The sequence below is a fragment of the Artemia sp. Qi Xiang Cuo genome, chromosome 1 (genome assembly GCF_049724085.1).
Source record: "Artemia sp. Qi Xiang Cuo chromosome 1, ASM4972408v1, whole genome shotgun sequence".
Taxonomy (NCBI): Eukaryota; Metazoa; Arthropoda; class Branchiopoda; order Anostraca; family Artemiidae; genus Artemia; species Artemia sp. Qi Xiang Cuo.
Window position 1 is genome coordinate 61,648,201 of NC_142794.1, and position 19,770 is coordinate 61,667,970.

The following is a 19,770-nucleotide window of genomic DNA, read 5'->3' on the forward strand; positions in this document are numbered from 1 at the left end:
TTAAGCCTCTTAATTTTGCTTTGATTGGTGGTCTAATAGCTTAAGTGGCCAAATGGGGTGCATTGGCATCATTTTGGAGCTTTTTTGAGGCGTTTACGCGTTAATTTTTCCAAATCAGCGCACTTTTTGGGGGGAAATCGTTCATTCGGTGCATTTACTCTTTTAATGTGGCGCAAGTTTAAATGAAACATCTGAGAATAATGTTGGCAAAAGTGAAAAATACACTTTTATTTCGATGCCACGCGATTTGTTTGGGGGTTTAAGGTTCTTGTTCGAAATTCCTATAAATCAGTTTTCGCAATTGCTATTAAGATCATTCAAATTAATAGTTACCATTCTTGAATCAGCTGTTAATGGCAATTGTATCACTAGGTTATTTTTTTTAACATTCTTTCTTTTAAGATTTGGCCATAATGAGTCGAGTTTCTTTATTTACTAGTTTGCAGCTATTTTTGCAACCATGATTTATTTAAAATGAAAAAAAAAAAAAAAAGGTCAGTGAATTGAACTAGAAAAGTAAGAACCTTGTGCTTTGGTTGAATTTCGATCTTGGAGAAAGTTTCGGATCAAAAGGTTTTTCCTTTTTAGTTCAAACGGGCAAGCATTATTCTATTCCTAAAGGTAACTAATAACCATTAGGGAAAAGTTTATTTATTCTAATATTTAAACTTCGTTATCAAAAGTAGAGATGGCTCTGCATGAGTGAAGCGCTCTGTGCTTTTCTCCTCCCATTATACTCCTAAAACAATGGTTACAATGGTAAAGTCAAGTCGATCAAATGGCCATTGGACATTGAAGGAAACTCTTTCTGAGTATGGCGAGTTTCAGTGCTGTTTTTAATAAGTTGGAAGTAATTAAAAGGTAAGAAGGCTCCTTCTTTGTCTTTTTGGACCGGGCTACCATCGTGGGAAAATAAGATATAAAATTGAAAATTTTAAATAGATATGCCAATGAAAAGTAAGGAAGCTTAAAAAATTATTGTGGGGCAATTTCCCTTAAATATCTTAATGATGATACTAAATATTACCCGCTAAACCTTGCTAAACCTAAGGCAATACTCCAAGAACGAATGTTGTATTAAAATAGCAATAGATGAGAAATTTTTTGTTTAGCCTACAATCCCTCTTGCATATTTGTATTTGCTTTAAACAATTGAATTTTCATTCTAAATGTCTTTGAAGACAATCGGCAAAAGAAACGCTTGCGATCGCCAGCTGGGTACATATTTGTACTGCAAAAGACTTTCCGTTGAGCAGTAATTAAACTTTAGCATAAAGAGTTTAGCCTTTGAGGGGGATGTGGTTCCCCACACACAGGAAAATTTTTTAAAAAGTTATTTGAGAAGTATAAGAAACAATGGGCAATATTATGGGTAAGGACTGCACCAGGGGCCTCTTGGCTAAAACAGTCTTGTTCACAGGCTTTTAAGATCGACAGCTCGAGCTTTAGGCCACAGCACAAATGGCACTCAACTTCCTCATGAGTTTTAGGTACTTGCAAAATAGTTCTGGCTTCAATTGAACAGACCTGGAGCCATTGGCTATTGTTGCATTGTTCCCACGAAAAACAAGAAGTATTACATGGATCCTTTAGTTTTTTCTGGATTCCGTTTAGTAACCCCAGGGCAAGATGTATATTGGGCACATTTTCATTGAAATGCACAAGGACTTTCAAATTTTCAAATTGTAGCCTCTAAAACACACCACATACTGAGATTCTACATTAATAGTAAACCAAATGCTGTTAGAGATTTTTTTTTGAAAAATGCACTAGTCGCTCATGATTCCAAGTCTTTCTGTATTTGACACAGACCTGCATCTAATTGGGACACATCAATGATAGATTAAAACATTTGCACACAAGTCAAGGGCACAAATTCATGAAAATGTTGGAATGGGCTATGATTTTTTTTTTCTTCTTAAAACATTGAAGATGCCAAAACCTCATTTTTCAGAATCTAAGAGGGGGCTTTCAATGGAGGGATTTCTGTTTTTTCAATGATAATATCAAACAGGTAATTTCAAAATCTAGGGGGAAGATACGCCCCACCGCCTCCATGGAGGGTCAAGAATGACAAACGATTATCTATTTCTGGAAAGGAAAACTTAATGCATGCAGATGTTTGATTGCAAGATTTCACTAATTTTTCAAAAAATAAGGCACAATTATTATCTAGTGAGCATTCTTTAAGATTTCAACTGTCATTATTTTTTGTATAAATTTAGTGCTTTGCCTCTTCAGCAGGAAACACTATAAATTTCTGAAAAACACTTTTAAAAGTTCCAAAATATTCACTTATATCTGGGTCGCAGCGGTAGCTAACAACCTAGTAAGAGACGATCACGTCCCATAGCAAAAACTAAAATATTCCATAACTCCTAAAAATAGACTCAGATCAAAACAAGAAATACACTATTAGAACCGCCTTGTTAGGATCCCCTGAATAGAAATTTTACAGTCTTTTGGCTTGAACAACAAGGAAATTATATTGGCATGAAAATCAAGAAAAGTGGCTGAAACCACGATATTCTGCATATACTGCATCTTTTTTTCTTTCTTTCTTTCCGTTTTTTATCTCCTCAGCTAGCTGGGCACTGGAAAATCATACAGAGCTGTATAATGGCTCATTTTAAAAGAAATTGCCATATATAGTGCCTTTTGTAATTAATCGTTCCTAAAAGCGCATTGATTTACTATATCCCTATCCCAACCCCACCCAAAAGGTCGAATATATAACCCAAATTAAATATTTTCCATGAATTTTCCTGTTGAAGGATGCGTCGACCTTGCTTGTTTGCAGTAAAATTAATTTGTTACACACGGGAATGAAGAGCTGTCCATGGAGAATTCCTTGCGTATACAATTTGGGATACATATTTGACCATTATGGAGGGCGGTAGGGAGCAGTGTTGGTAAAGTGATTTGCTTTTAGAAACTATATAGGTAAATATTTTATGACTTTTTAAAGCAGTTTTCAGAATTTTGTAGTGATTGGAAAGGCCAATCATTAAGCTAGTACCGTATTCTTAGTATCAACGGATTTAATATGGGATGCTCATGCGTATATACTTCTTCTAAATCCAACAATACTTTGGAAGCCTTGGTCTTCCACGTTTCATATTTATTTGTTTTAAGTTTTCCCTTCCCTTTTGCATATTAATGAAACTTATTATAAAAATCTCTTAGAATTCATTTTGGTGAATTTAGAGTAAACTCCTTTTAGTGACTTCAAGAAAACTCACAAAAGATCGAAGGCCTAAACAATTGATTGGCAAGGACGTGATAGATAAAAAAAGTGCTATGGAAACTAGCATTGAATTTTGCTATGCATATATATATATATATATATATATATATATATATATATATATATATATATATATATATATATATATATATATATATATATATATATATATATATATATATATATATATATATATATATATATATATATATATATATACATAGCCCTTGTCTAAATCTCAGCTACACCTTTCCTCGCGCCAGGAAAAGTTTCCTTTTCAATATAAACTTTCGTAGTAAGTTTCATACTAGGGGCTGGAGAACTGACCAAGTCAGAGCCCGTAAAAAACGCAATAAGATGCTAGAAGGCGATAGAATTTTTAAAATAGAATTTGCTTAAGTTATAGGAATTGATGATTTTTTTTTCTTCTTAAAACATTGAAGATGCCAAAAAACTCATTTTTCAGAATCTAAGAGGGGGCTTTCAATGGAGGGGTTTCTGTTTTTTCAACGATAATATCAAACAGGTAATTTCAAAATTTAGGGGGAAGATACGCCCCACCAATATTCAATAGCAAACTTTTTTTTTTTTTTTTAGCTTCTACACACTATTGATGTTATTTATCCGTGCTCAAGATCAAAACTATAGTCTCACGTTTATAGTAGGTGTCACATATAGCAGCAATTTCATCATTATGGCCTGGAGCTAAAATTTCAATGAGAGTTCCTTCTTGAGTGCCAGCTCCCTTTATGGCTTCTCTTACTTCCATGGCAAGGTACTCGGCTCGTGGATGCATTAAAGCTAGAATTGCACGCTCGAAGTTTCCGCTCAATTCACTCTTCAAGTCCTTGATTAAGTCCTACAAGTTAAGGGAAAATGTTATTTCATTTTGTCTGCAATTCTAAAATGGAACGTTTGGAATTTGTTATTGACGATATTCTTTTAGTTTAGGCTCACCAGGCAACTATGCCGTTATTTTTCAGTTTTAGCTGAAATGTTAGGGGCCCGTTAGACCAATCTAAGGAGGGCTCACAGTCTCTCCTTTTCGTTGCAGATGTATGTCAGTAAAAAAAGGGTACATTTCATTGGACACGTCGCCTGTAAATACAGTATTGGTTCTCCTTTTTTTTGTCAAGAAATGAAACACTATCTGAAATCTAATTATAAATCACATTTGCCATTTACTGGATCATTTGGTTTTAAATATCTTTTTTATCTCAATATTAAGCATAACGAATTTTTTCCTTTCAGAAGTAAGCTAACAGGAAAATACCTGTAATGTAATTTATAGAATACAAAACAAGAACAAAATACGAATCCACCATAAAACTTGACAAAATGATTGACTTGACAAGGTAATAAAAAATAAAATAATTTCCTGTTGTATTTTTGTTTGCTATGATTGTTAATTTAATTTATGTTGGTTTTTATTTCATTTATACTCACATCCCAATCATCCTTTCCATAAAAACCATATATACCCCCAGGACATAACTTACAACACTTGTCAGTTGCCTCATAACTGACTCGATACTTTATTCATAGATGAAAAAAAAAAGACAAAACAAAGACATCAATCCCCACAAAGATTCCACGGCTTGAAAATATTGTCAGATGGAGGTGGGGGGGGGGGGCACAGCGAAACATTTTTAAATACAGACTAAAAATAGTAATTTATGCCAAGGCCCAAACATTTTTACAGTTTCTTCAAGATGGCAGACTAGCAGTTTTTCAAGTACGAAAAAGATGAGAAAATTTGAGCTATTTCAGGGAACATATTTACCATAGCATGACACACAGTCAGAAGAATGATAACTGATTTTACAAAAAGGGTAACACTGTAACAGGAATATAAATTTTATTTGTGTCATGAAGTTAGATTGTGTCTGATCTAATTAGATTGATCAGTGACAAAAGATAGAGCACTACTATAGGCCTTGGGGGCTTAGTCCAGCTATCTAATTAGTAATCTGAACCACAGACTCATTGAGAGCCAAGCACTAATGATTATAACGTTACTAATTAACTGTTAGTAGGCTTAATAAGTATTGAAAACTCATGAAGGTCGAACCTGGCGCTAGCGCTGAAAACAAATGCCATCTAGCACTTGGCAACTTTGCTTGGCCCAAAACAGCTAAATACTTATCTTTTCAGGTATTTCAAATCCGGTCAAGAATATAGGAAGGAAGATTCTGATCCCAGCAATTCTACGAACTTCAAAGTCAACAAACTTGCTTACCTATCAAAATTTTCTCCAGCTGGCTTATGCTCTCTTTCAGAGGCGCCAATTCACGAAAATGTAGGGGGGGGGGTGTGTATTTTCAAAATATATGGGGGCAAGTTTTTTATTTTATCGATTTCTTTCAATGAAAATAAGAAACAAAAGGAGCTTTTCAGTACTAAAAAAAATAATCAAATTATTCTAGTATTTGGCCCTCGGCGCCACCGCCTACCCCAGTTGATACACCAGCCTACTTTGCGCAATCTGGTTTTCGACGTTAGATAATTCTGGATAATCAACTATAGTGATTAAAAATCACTACCTGAGAAATTCTAACTTTAGTCTCATTGCACTGCAGAATAATCAAATCAAATGTCCAATTTTTATTAAAATTGTCTGCATTTTTAATGAAGTCACCAGATATTAAACTGGAACTGGCACTGGCAGTTTTTATTCCCTATCTTCCCAAGTTAAATCGCTGAAGATTTAACTCGTCTAAGTTTCCCATTCTCTTTCAGTTGTTAAAGACTAAGCCAAGATATACTTTGCAAAATAATTACCTTCCCAAAATTCGCCTTATAGGCTCTAAGTATGTCCATGCGTTGGTCTGCTGTCCTGCGAGAAAGAACTTGGATAATTGCGGCCTCATCTGTTCCAAAACCTTTCATGGCTTTTCTTAAGGCCTCGGCATCGGAATCATTGAACCCTTGAAATGGAACCACGGTGGGACGACCCTTTAAAAGATGAAATATAGTACTTTTATTGCAAAAAAAGAGTGAGCGGATGAAACAATAGCAGATAAAGCCAATTGTTAGCTAATACGATAAAATGGTTATTTCGATTATCTTAAGAAAAATTCATGGAAGTAATTTTTAAGTATTTTCTAGTAATATGGAAGTAATAATGTAATATCTAGGAAGTAATATCTAGTATTTCTAACAAGATAGTATTTCTAGTATTTCTAACTAACATGGAAGTAATATCTAGTATTTCTAACTAGATAGGTGCAAACCAGGTAATAGCCAAATCAGAGCCTCCAAACCCCAAATTTTTTGTAATCTGACCATTTTCTCCATAATTCCTATAAAATATTATAGGAATTTTGTTTTTGCGATCTAAAAAAATCTATTTTGCAGCACCAGGCACACAAAAGTTCCTCATATTCAACTAGCTTTTAACCATTTTAATTCATAAGCTTTTACACGCCTTTTAATCCCTTATTTATGAGAAATTTCTTTCCAAATACTTAACAATTTTATCCTGTTCGCATAACACATTAATGGGAGCAATAGCCACTGGCACAAAATAAATTACCGAATATGTCCGTGATAAAATAGATCAACCCGAGATCCGTAATCAAACTACACTAGCCTATGTAGGATTACGTGATTTGGGTGCAGACACCTTTGGTATATATAATGGCATATATTTTAACGCTTAGGCCTATATTCCTTTTCGTTCCAAGATAAACAAAAATATGCAATTTGTTATTAGACTAATTAAAAAAAAACTTCCAGAAAAAGAAATTTTTCAAAGAAAAGTAAAGGCTATATTAAACATAAGATCAGAAGAAATAAAAACCTATACTAATTTATTCTCACAACGACCAGAAAAAACTATTAAAGAAAAATGAAACCCAAAAGGAAAAGAAAATAAATAAACAGGCAAAAGAACATACAACAGGTACTAATAGCGACGAAGACCACACTGCCTTTCCATAACAAACGATATGGTCATGCTCTGTCAAAACTCTAAATGGATGATATAGTCAAAGCTCTAAATTCTAATATTTCTACTGTTTCATTTGGTTCTGCATTAGGTTGCCATATTTTTGAAAATTCTGGCCACAATATACTTTTTGATGAATCCATAAAGCAGGTAGTCCGAGAATCAATTGAAATCAGACTTAAAATTAATAATAATATTTCCTTAAATAGGGACTTGGGGGAATATACACTAAATGCTCTATACACAATTTTATTTAAAAATGATCTTACAAAATATTTTGAAAACCAACTGACAGTAACACAGAACCGGTCACAAAAAGACCTTTGAGGTTAGCTGCCAAAAAGGCTGGATTAGCAATAAGAGCGTGGTTTTAAATTATTTTTCGTTCATCTCATTGAATCGCCTTGTTTTACCTTACTTTTTATCAGTCCTGGTTGAACTTCGCTGAAGTAAGGATGCTAAGTGCTTTGAAAAATTTTTAATTTGTTGGTTTTATTGTTCGCATGTTGATATGAGTCTTTTTTCTTTTGTATATTTTTGTCTTGCTGAGGACGGCCCTTGGACATAGGGCCGAAATATTCATTCAAATTATCTCCACTGTCTTGCAAAAAGATTTCCCTATTGTTCTTCGGGCTTTTGTTGTTCGAACAGGTACTAATACACATGAATGAACAAATCTTAAAACGAGTAAAAATTAATTGAGCATGAAAAGAAGGCTTAAAATGAACAAAAATCAATATAAACGGGAGTTTGGGTACTGCCTCCTTCCTTAACAAAGGAAGTCTAAAACTTACTGCGTCATTGGCGCTATACTAAAAACTGTATGTGTCTTGGAAAGAACTAATAAAATCAAACTGAATATTCGTTATATCCTTAACTGGGAAAGTCTAAAACTTACTGCGTCATTGGCGCTATACTAAAAACTGTATGTGTCTAGGAAAGAACTAATAAAATCAAACTGAATATTCGTTATATAATGATATTAATCGTTGAAAGAGCACCAGTTAAAGATTTTATTTCACTATATTATTTATAATTTTTATTTTCAATTCTAACGCTGTAATAACTGGAAAAGAAAATATTTGTAAAATAATTCGTTTTCATTGAAGCCAATGATGCAGTAGGCTTTAGACTTTTACAGATAGGGAAGGGGGCAGCATCCAAACTCTTGTTTGTAGTGAAATTATATTTGTCTTGAACAGTCTTGGAAAGGACTAATAAAATTAAACTGAATATTTCATATAGGCCTATAATGATATTAATTGCTGGAAGCTCATCAGTTCAAAATTCAATTTTAATGTAATTTTTATGTGTTTTCGATGGTGTAATAAGTGCACAAGAAAATATTTGTAATATTATCCGTGTCTAGTAAAGCGCCAATGACGCAGTTGGTCTTAGAATTTTACAGTTAGGGAAGGAGGCAGAGCCCAAACTCTGGTTTGTAGTGATTTTTGTTCCCTTTAAGCTTGATTTTCATATTCAATTGAAGTTTTACCCGTTTCAAGATTTATATATTCATTTATATTAGTACCTGTTGTATTTTTGTTTGCTATGATTGTTAATTTAATTTATGTTGGTTTTTATTTCATTTATACGCTCATCCCAATCATCCTTTCCATAAAAACCATATATATATCCCCAGGACATAACTTACAATACTTGTCCCCGGGCCCTGGGGGGTTTTGTCGACCCTGGAGTTTTCGGTATCTGATCTTTGAACTATTTTCAACAAAATGGTTATCTCAAAGTTTTTATCGGATGGATTTAGGGGAAAAAGGGCGCGTGGAGGGTGCTAGCTGCCCCCAGATCAATTTTGACTCTTAAAAAGGGCACTAGAACTCCCAATTTTCGACCGAATGAGTGCCCTCCGAAATTTATACGACCACCTCTTCCATGTGAAGTGCCTCTGGGAAAAAACATTGAAGCCTTATGGCCTTTACTACAGGCAAACACAATAGCGTTGCCTTTGGATCTGTTAGGTTAAATTAAATAAAAAAAAACAAGTTGTTTTAACTGAAAGTAAGGAGCGACATTAAAACTTAAAACGTGCGGAAATTATTCCGTATATGAAAGGGGCTGTCCCCTCCTCTTTGTTAAAAAATAAAGTTGTGAGACAGGGTCAAACTTTAATATAAAGAGCGAGGCGTTAAGGAGGGGACAGCCCCTTTCATATACGGAATAATTCCTGTTCGCTTTAAGTTTTAATGTCGATCCTTACTTTCAGTTAAAAAACATTTTTTTATTTAATTTCTGAACGTTTTTGAATTAATACAGCTTTGATTTTGGCTCACCGTACATGAATAAATAAAACAAAACTTGCATATTAAGTTTACTTTTTTTGGCTAAATGGCTTTCTCGAAACTTTGTTCTGACGTAACTTACCTCCATGAAAAGATCCTCCCCCGTAAACCCCTCCTCCGAAACCCCCCCCCCACCAGAAACAAATTCCTCCTGAAAACGTCTGTATACTTCCCATTAACCAATACTATAAGTAAACAATGGCCAAAGTTCATAAATTGCAGCCCTTCCCCCGGGAACTGTGGGGGATTAACATCTCCAAAGATACATTTATTAGGTTTTCGACTATGCTGAACAAAATGGCTAACTCAAAATTTTGATTGGTGACTTCGGGAAAAATGAGTGTTGTTCGAACAGGTACTAATACAAATGAATGAACAAATCTTAAAACGAGTAAAAATTAATTAAGCATGAAAAGAAGGCTTAAAATGAACAAAAATCACTATAAACGGGAGTTTGGGTACTGCCTCCTTCCTTAACAAAGGAAGTCTAAAACTTACTGCGTCATTGGCGCTATACTAAAAACTGTATGTGTCTTGAAAGAACTAATAAAATCAAACTGAATATTCGTTATATCCTTAACTGGGAAAGTCTAAAACTTACTGCGTCATTGGCGCTATACTAAAAACTGTATGTGTCTAGGAAATAACTAATAAAATCAAACTGAATATTCGTTATATAATGATATTAATCGTTGAAAGAGCACCAGTTAAAGATTTTATTTCACTATATTATTTATAATTTTTATTTTCAATTCTAACGCTGTAATAACTGGAAAAGAAAATATTTGTAAAATAATTCGTTTTCAGTGAAGCACCAATGATGCAGTAGGCTTTAGACTTTTACAGATAGGGAAGAGGGCAGCATCCAAAGTTTAGTTTGTAGTGAAACTATATTTGTCTTGAACAATCTTGGAAAGGACTAATAAAATTAAACTGTATATTTGATATAGGCCTATAATGATATTAATTGCTGGAAGCTCATCAGTTCAAAATTCAATTTTAATGTAATTTTTATGTGTTTTCGATGGTGCAATAAGTCCACAAGAAAATATTTGTAATATTATCCGTGTCTAGTAAAGCGCCAATGACGCAGTAGGTCTTAGACTTTTACAGTTAGGGAAGGAGGCAGTACCCAAACTCTGGTTTGTAGTGATTTTTATTCCCTTTAAGCTTGATTTGTCATATTCAATTTAAATTTTGCTCGTTTAAAGAATTATATATTCATTTATATTAGTACCTGTTGTATTTTTGTTTGCTATGATTGTTAATTTAATTTATGTTGGTTTTTATTTCATTTATACGCTCATCCCAATCATCCTTTCCATAAAAACCATATATATATCCCCAGGACATAACTTACAATACTTGTCCCCGGGCCCTGGGGGTTTTGTCGACCCTGGAGTTTTCGGTATCTGATCTTTGAACTATTTTCAACAAAATGGTTATCTCAAAGTTTTTATCGGATGGATTTAGGGGAAAAAGGGCGCGTGGAGGGTGCTAGCTGCCCCCAGATCAATTTTGACTCTTAAAAATGGCACTAGAACTTCCAATTCCCGATCGAATGAGTGCCCTCCGAAGTTTATACGACCACCTCTTCCATGTGAAGTGCCTTTGGGAAAAAACATTGAAGCCTTATGGCCTTTACTACAGGCAAACACAATAGCGTTGCCTTTGGATCTGTTAGATTAAATTAAATAAAAAAAAAAACAAGGTTTTAACTGAAAGTAAGGAGCGACATTAAAACTTAAAACGTGCGGAAATTATTCCGTATATGAAAGGGGCTGTCCCCTCCTCTTTGTTAAAAAATAAAGTTGTGAGACAGGGTCAAACTTTAATATAAAGAGCGAGGCGTTAAGGTGGGGACAGCCCCTTTCATATACGGAATAATTCCTGTTCGCCTTAAGTTTTAATGTCGATCCTTACTTTCAGTTAAAAAACATTTTTTTATTTAATTTCTGAACGTTTTTGAATTAATACAGCTTTGATTTTGGCTCACCGTACATGAATAAATAAAACAAAACTTGCATATTAAGTTTACTTTTTTTGGCTAAATAGCTTTCTCGAAACTTTGTTCTGACGTAACTTACCTCCATGAAAAGATCCTCCCCCGGAAACCCCTCCTCCAAACCCCCCCCCCCCACCAGAAACAAATTCCTCCTGAAAACGTCTGTATACTTCCCATTAACCAATACTATAAGTAAACAATGGCCAAAGTTCATAAATTGCAGCCCTTCCCCCGGGAACTGTGGGGGATTAACATCTCCAAAGATACATTTATTAGGTTTTCGACTATGCTGAACAAAATGGCTAACTCAAAATTTTGATTGGTGACTTCGGGAAAAATGAGTGTTGTTCGAACAGGTACTAATACACATGAATGAACAAATCTTAAAACGAGTAAAAATTAATTGAGCATGAAAAGAAGGCTTAAAATGAACAAAAATCAATATAAACGGGAGTTTGGGTACTGCCTCCTTCCTTAACAAAGGAAGTCTAAAACTTACTGCGTCATTGGCGCTATACTAAAAACTGTATGTGTCTTGAAAGAACTAATAAAATCAAACTGAATATTCGTTATATCCTTAACTGGGAAAGTCTAAAACTTACTGCGTCATTGGCGCTATACTAAAAACTGTATGTGTCTAGGAAATAACTAATAAAATCAAACTGAATATTCGTTATATAATGATATTAATCGTTGAAAGAGCACCAGTTAAAGATTTTATTTCACTATATTATTTATAATTTTTATTTTCAATTCTAACGCTGTAATAACTGGAAAAGAAAATATTTGTAAAATAATTCGTTTTCATTGAAGCCAATGATGCAGTAGGCTTTAGACTTTTACAGATAGGGAAGGGGGCAGTATCCAAACTCTTGTTTGTAGTGAAACTATATTTGTCTTGAACAGTCTTGGAAAGGACTAATAAAATTAAACTGAATATTTCATATAGGCCTATAATGATATTAATTGCTGGAAGCTCATCAGTTCAAAATTCAATTTTAATGTAATTTTTATGTGTTTTCGATGGTGCAATAAGTCCACAAGAAAATATTTGTAATATTATCCGTGTCTAGTAAAGCGCCAATGACGCAGTTGGTCTTAGACTTTTACAGTTAGGGAAGGAGGCAGTACCCAAACTCTGGTTTGTAGTGATTTTTGTTCCCTTTAAGCTTGATTTGTCATATTCAATTTAAATTTTGCTCGTTTAAAGAATTATATATTCATTTATATTAGTACCTGTTGTATATTTGTTTGCTATGATTGTTAATTTAATTTATGTTGGTTTTTATTTCATTTATACGCTCATCCCAATCATCCTTTCCATAAAAACCATATATATATCCCCAGGACATAACTTACAATACTTGTCCCCGGGCCCTGGGGGGTTTTGTCGACCCTGGAGTTTTCGGTATCTGATCTTTGAACTATTTTCAACAAAATGGTTATCTCAAAGTTTTTATCGGATGGATTTAGGGAAAAAGGGCGCGTGGAGGGTGCTAGCTGCCCCCAGATCAATTTTGACTCTTAAAAATGGCACTAGAACTTCCAATTCCCGATCGAATGAGTGCCCTCCGAAGTTTATACGACCACCTCTTCCATGTGAAGTGCCTTTGGGAAAAAACATTGAAGCCTTATGGCCTTTACTACAGGCAAACACAATAGCGTTGCCTTTGGATCTGTTAGATTAAATTAAATAAAAAAAAAACAAGTTGTTTTAACTGAAAGTAAGGAGCTACATTAAAACTTAAAACGTGCGGAAATTATTCCGTATATGAAAGGGGCTGTCCCCTCCTCTTTGTTAAAAAATAAAGTTGTGAGACAGGGTCAAACTTTAATGTAAAGAGCGAGGCGTTAAGGTGGGGACAGCCCCTTTCATATACGGAATAATTCCTGTTCGCCTTAAGTTTTAATGTCGATCCTTACTTTCAGTTAAAAAACATTTTTTTATTTAATTTCTGAACGTTTTTGAATTAATACAGCTTTGATTTTGGCTCACCGTACATGAATAAATAAAACAAAACTTGCATATTAAGTTTACTTTTTTTGGCTAAATGGCTTTCTCGAAACTTTGTTCTGACGTAACTTACCTCCATGAAAAGATCCTCCCCGTAAACCCCTCCTCCGAAACCCCCCCCCCACCAGAAACAAATTCCTCCTGAAAACGTCTGTATACTTCCCATTAACCAATACTATAAGTAAACAATGGCCAAAGTTCATAAATTGCAGCCCTTCCCCCGGGAACTGTGGGGGATTAACATCTCCAAAGATACATTTATTAGGTTTTCGCCTATGATGAACAAAATGGCTATCCCAAAATTTTGATTGGTGACTTCGGGAAAAATGAGCATGGGAGGGGGCCAAGTTGCCCTCCAATTTTTTGGTCACTTAAAAAGGGCACTAGAACTTTTAATTTCCATTCAAATAAGCCCTCTTACGATATTCCAGGACTGCTGGATCGATATGATCACCCCTGAAAAAAATAAAATAAACAAACACGCATCCGTGATCTTTCTTCAGGTAAAAAAATTACAAAATTCAACATTTTTGCAGAGAGGAGCTTGAAACCTCTATAGTACGGTTCTCTGATACGCTGAATTTGATGGTGTGAGTTTCATAAAGGTTATATAACTTTTAGTGGTTATTTCCCAATTTTTCCCAAAATTTCTCCCCCCCTGTTTAATAATACTGTCATTGTGCCACAACAGAAAGTTCTAACCACATGTATATTTAATAGTATTGATGTTTCGCCAGCTAACTATGCTGATGACATCCTTGATATTAGTAGAACAGCCTTTGGAATTGAGGAAAATTTTGGAATTCTCGATAGGGACTATAAAGGTATAGGTCTTCGATTTACTGAGGGTAAGAATGAGTTCCTGGTGTTCAATCACCGTTCAGATTGCCCGACAAATGTTCAGTTAGGTGAACATGTTATTAAAGCACAAGATACGCTGACGTATCTTGGTGTACCGATTCTTCGCGCCACGCGTCAACTTTTGAAAGATTTTTTTTTGCCAGAAAAGCTAGGAATGCGTATGGTTTACTAGTTGCGTTAAAGTTTAAATTTAATCGCCGTATCCTAGCTAGCGTTCATAATGCATTTGCTATTTAGCATCTACTTGCCCTTGAGCCATTTTGGTCTCTTCTTACTGCTTCAGATATTAGGGATATACGGAAGTGTTTCTACAAGTATGCGAAATATTTGCTAAGGCTGCCTCTCTGGATAAATAACAGCTCATTTTCCTCGCAGTATGGAGTTGCAAGTCCTGTTTCCGCATTACAGAAAAGAAATGAAACATACCGGAGGCAGATTATTGGTGAAAGCACCTCTGAAAATCTCCGTCTTTGATAATAGGTTTGTTCTTACATATAATTGCCCCCATTTGTATTTTTTTTTCTTGTCTGTTCTACTCTGTTTTGGTTCTGTCTGTATTTGTCAGAATTTATTTGTGTTGTTCCATTTTATTTCTTTATACTCCATCAGTGTTGTATTTTACATTTATGATGGGCAATAAATTTATACATACATACATAAATACATACATACAATGAGGCAAATTTTCTCAGGCACGTAACTTTTGATGGGTAAAACTAAACTTGATGAAACTTATATATTTGAAATCAACATAAAAATCTGATTCTTTTGGTATCAAAATTTCGTTTTTTAGAGTTTCGGTTACTATTGAGCCGGGTCGCTCCTTACTTACAGTTCGTTACCACGAACTGTTTAATATATTGAACTATCTTATTATGCCATCTGATCAGTTGACAATGTATCTAGATATTAAAATGTATGTTTGAAGTTAAAAATTCCTCTTTACTTTCCTTTGAAGGTCTGAACTCTAATCATATCAAATACGTATTTTTATAACGCTTATATCCCTTTTTGGTCCAGGGTAAACAATTTTTTCAAGTTTTTATCAGAATCTGTTGGCTTGTATATTGAACGATCTTATTGTCCCAGCTGATATGTCAAGTGGATAATAAATCTTAAGATATTAAAAAACATATTTTAAATTTTAAATTTTAAAAATATTTTAAATTTTCGAAAATCTCGAAAAAGAAAACAAGGGGCTTATGGCTAGTAGAAACAAAAAGAAGAAACAAAAAGAAGTACGTAGAAACAGGACGTAGAACAGTAGAAACAAAAAGAAGTACGACGGTCAAGGCAGAAATTTTTGGCTACATAAAAACGAAGCGGGTTAGCGTTAATCCAGAAATAATCTAAAACATAACCATTAAAAGAGCAAAAGGATAAAGCCTAAAATTAAAAACAATAAAAATAAAAAGATCAGACCAACATATATATACACGTATTACTCCATGACCCAAAACAGCGTAGAAAATATACAAATTAAGAATACTCTCATGAACGCACACTAGCATCTGGATTAAAATAATAAGAAAATGAATTTGACATGAAATTAATTCTCTTGCTGGGAAATAATCCATTGGTTGACATCCAATGCTGCTATTCAATTTGGAGATTTTTTGCTGCTATACTTGTGTTTAATATTGCTCTAAGTTTGGCTCTCAAGTTTTAATATTGATCTTTACTTTCCTTTGAATGTCTGAACTCAAAATAATCTATGTTTTTACTTCAACATTCCCCTTCAAACAACCTCTGATAGTCTTATCCATATTTATTTATTTCTAACCCGTCAAACAATACAAAAAAGTACACAGAGACGGAATACAAAATGGAGAAAGACAAAAAAAAACAGGAACAGAAAAATGACATCATAATGTTTATAAAAAAAATGCTTACGTCCATTCTTTGCTGCGGCTGCGAAGGTCTACGAGGCAACTGAGACTGGTCGACAGGATACCCCTGGGTCTGGTTTAGTGATGGGTAAGAAGGATACGCTGGATAAGGATTTGGATTTGATGGGACGGCAGGCTCTAGCACTGATGATGGTCTTTGAGCTGGCGGATACCCTGGATAAAGTGGTGAAGCAGGATACTGCGAAGGGACTTCTGATGCTGGATAAGTAGACGTGTAGGGTTGAAATCCTTGATTTGCGGATGCTTGGTAAGGTGAAGTTACTCCTGTTGGCGGATATGTAGGCGGGTATGGGTTACTTCCAAAATCTTGTTGTCTGGAAGAATATGGCGCCTGAGTTGGGTAAGGGGCGTATTGACTTGGAGCGTTGGTGGCCTTGAAATTTAAAATTAATAGTTAGAATACGATAATAAAGAAAATAAAAATTTGAACACAAGTCATAATTTCAGAGCTCCTGAGTAAACACTATGTTGTGTATTACAAGGCATTTAAAAGAATGAGACGACGACTGCTCCCTCCCCCTAGCTTTCATAGCTCTCAAAAATCAAGAGTGATTACACACTCTTGAGTCTTGATATGAAAGAATTTTTGTCCCCTTCATCACAGAAAAAACGAATAAAATATCCCACTAGTTTCCCCTTTTTTTTACTTTTCAGATAATATATATATATATATATATATATATATATATATATATATATATATATATATATATATATATATATATATATATATATATATATCTGTTTTTTGTGTATTTATTCTATCTTTATTTATATATATCTGTATCCCTCTTCTTCTTTTTTTGACAAGTTTTTATCTTCTAAACTTTTTATTGACTTTATACAGTTAAATTATTGACACTTTTTTAGTGTCCCTTTTAATTTGTATATGTATTTATATCTCGTTTTTTTTATTTATTCGCTTATTTCCTTCCCCTTTTTTTAATGCCCCTTTTTTCTGACTTGTATTTGTTTAAGCTTAGTTTGACCGGTTTTTATCTTTTTAACTTTTTAATTGACTTTTTATAGTTGAATTATTGACTCACAAATGATTAATCATTATGATTTTTCTTTTTCGTTGTTGTTTTTGCATTTTTGCCAATTTTCGCGTAATCATAATGATTATGCCAATTTCGCCAATTTTCGGCTTGTGATAATGATTTTTTTTTTAATAAATATTTTAATCCTTATTTACTTTACCATTCATTACTATGAAGGATTTTTTTTGTTACTCTAACCAAATCATATACAAAAAATGGGTAGGCTACTTGTCAATTAGCCGGAACCCACACGATATATTGTATAGGGAAGTCGCTTAAAAAACTAGTCAAACGAGTCTTTCAATAGATAATTGGATTGTAAATCGTGTTTTGCCATTGCGTTTACAATATTTAAACTTTGGTTTTTTGGGGGTTTAGGGGGGAAGTACCTAGGTTAGGTTACGTATTTAATATATGCTATACTTTACTCCCCAGCCCTTAATGTGCAAATATATAGCACAAATTTGTTTTTAAACTATTATATTTTCATCATATTTTGTTTTGTTTCATTAGCATTAACCAAACTTGACTTCTGTCGTGGTTCCGGCTAATTGACAAGTACCAAAAAATGTTTGAGGAAAACTGGGAACGGGTCACTTAGTCACAAATTAGAACTTATATTTTTCTTATGAAGGGTTAAAACCTATTGGCAGGCAACCAACAATGGGGCAACATGCATTTTTTCCATGGTTTTCCCCTATTCTGCTCTCTTTCCTTTGGTTTCCTTATAATTACTTTTTAGTCCAAAATTTCCAGGCGGGCATGACCTCCCCTGCCCCCCTTGCCGGCGCCTACGGTAAGTATATCCTCAATCAACTATAAAGATCGGCAATTTTTATTAATCTTGGTACCTATGCTTAAATATGCTACAGCCGGTATGATGTGAACTTCGGTTGGTAGTCGAATCGCATACATAGAAATAATTATATTCTGAGAAACAAATTTCCGGACCAAATCAATCATATCTCTGATATTATTCAATTTAACCTTACAGCAAATACGCTTAAGACAACTTTTATCTTGAACAGCAATTGAAATCAGCCTTTGCTGTTGGAACGGCCGAACTTTCAAAAAAATCCGCTGCATTATTTAGATTTCATTTTTAATTTCGAAAATTTCAATTAATGCACAATTAATAACTTCATCATCAATTTCAGCTTCTATATTGACTTTGAATTAAGTTCAAAACGAGCAAATAAAACATGCATGTCACTAACGCTTACCACACTTAGAATCCCCTTCGAAATCTTGCAAAAGCTAAAGGAATAATTGCTTCACTGAATCAGGTATTCTCCAAATTTGCATTGTTGTTTCCAATGCTTATATGTATAAATTTATATTCAGAGTAAGAATCCGACCTAATCAATGTTCACAAATAGATTTAGGACTCAAAATCAGGCTTATAACCATACAAAGCAAATCGCTTGGTGAAGAAGCTTCTTGATTTAATGAGTTCATAAATATCTAGGTCTTAATATATTTTGAGGGGTGGTACCTCCTTTATCCTCAATACTGTTGGCATTCTGGTACTTCTCTGGATATGTACGTGCATATATATATATATATATATATATATATATATATATATATATATATATATATATATATATATATATATATATATATATATATATATATATATATATATATATATATATACCCCTCAGATATATTACATGTGTTTTGATTGAATTAAACATCCACTCAACATTCCTTGAAATTTTCGTCGAAAAAAAGGGGCAAGCCATCCTCTGAGTCATAGTTATTGGACCTTTCAACTATGCTGAACAAAATGACAATCTTAATATCTTGATCGGACGGCTTTGTGGAAATAAGGGTGGGAGGGGAGGATTGACCTCCGATCACTGCCGACTCTTAAAAAGGACACTAGAACTTTCAATTTCCAATCGAATGAGCCACTTTAGGAGTTTTTACGATAAACTCCTTCCATGCAAAGTGCCTTAGTGAAAATTGTTTATATAGATGCGCCAATGCTGATAGCTTTTGAAGGGTATCTTTAGGCTTAACAATTTTAAGTACTTCGAAGAAGAATAAAAGGGAGATTGTTTTGATGAATAAAATGTTTTTAAATCTAAATTTATTGATTTTCGTTTACTATTGGGAAAGGCTTGTTTTTTACCCCTAGTTTCTTATCACGATAAGTTTGACAGAGTTCTTGCAGTCTATATAGTAGTTATTCCTGCTAATAAACTTTAATATTTGGTATATAGTTAACGTTACTTAATGACAGAAATGTGGTATTAGCCTTAGCAATAGTGGTGGGAGTAGTCATGATAAGAATAGCTAGGAAACGATTTTGGCCTTTTCTAATATAAAATTAGCCTCAGTTTTATAATCAACTACCTTAAACTCCTTAAATACCAAATTTGGTGAAAATCAAACATACTTGTAAAATATATGCTCTCTGTTTTGATCCTGGATTA

At 33.9% G+C, this 19,770-nt stretch overlaps 1 protein-coding gene across 1 annotated transcript in view; it reads right to left on the reverse strand.

Moving 5' to 3' along the window:
- The window catches only part of LOC148956561 (annexin A4-like), a 50,483-nt gene that overhangs the window by 27,576 nt on the left and 3,137 nt on the right, over positions 1-19,770 (reverse strand). Inside the window, exons 2-4 of the mRNA XM_089085960.1 lie at positions 16,270-16,659; positions 6,029-6,202; positions 3,902-4,106 (exon numbers count right to left, since the gene is read on the reverse strand). Of these exons, the coding sequence (XP_088942086.1) occupies positions 3,902-4,106; positions 6,029-6,202; positions 16,270-16,659 (769 nt within the window). The remainder of the gene's footprint in view (positions 1-3,901; positions 4,107-6,028; positions 6,203-16,269; positions 16,660-19,770) is intronic.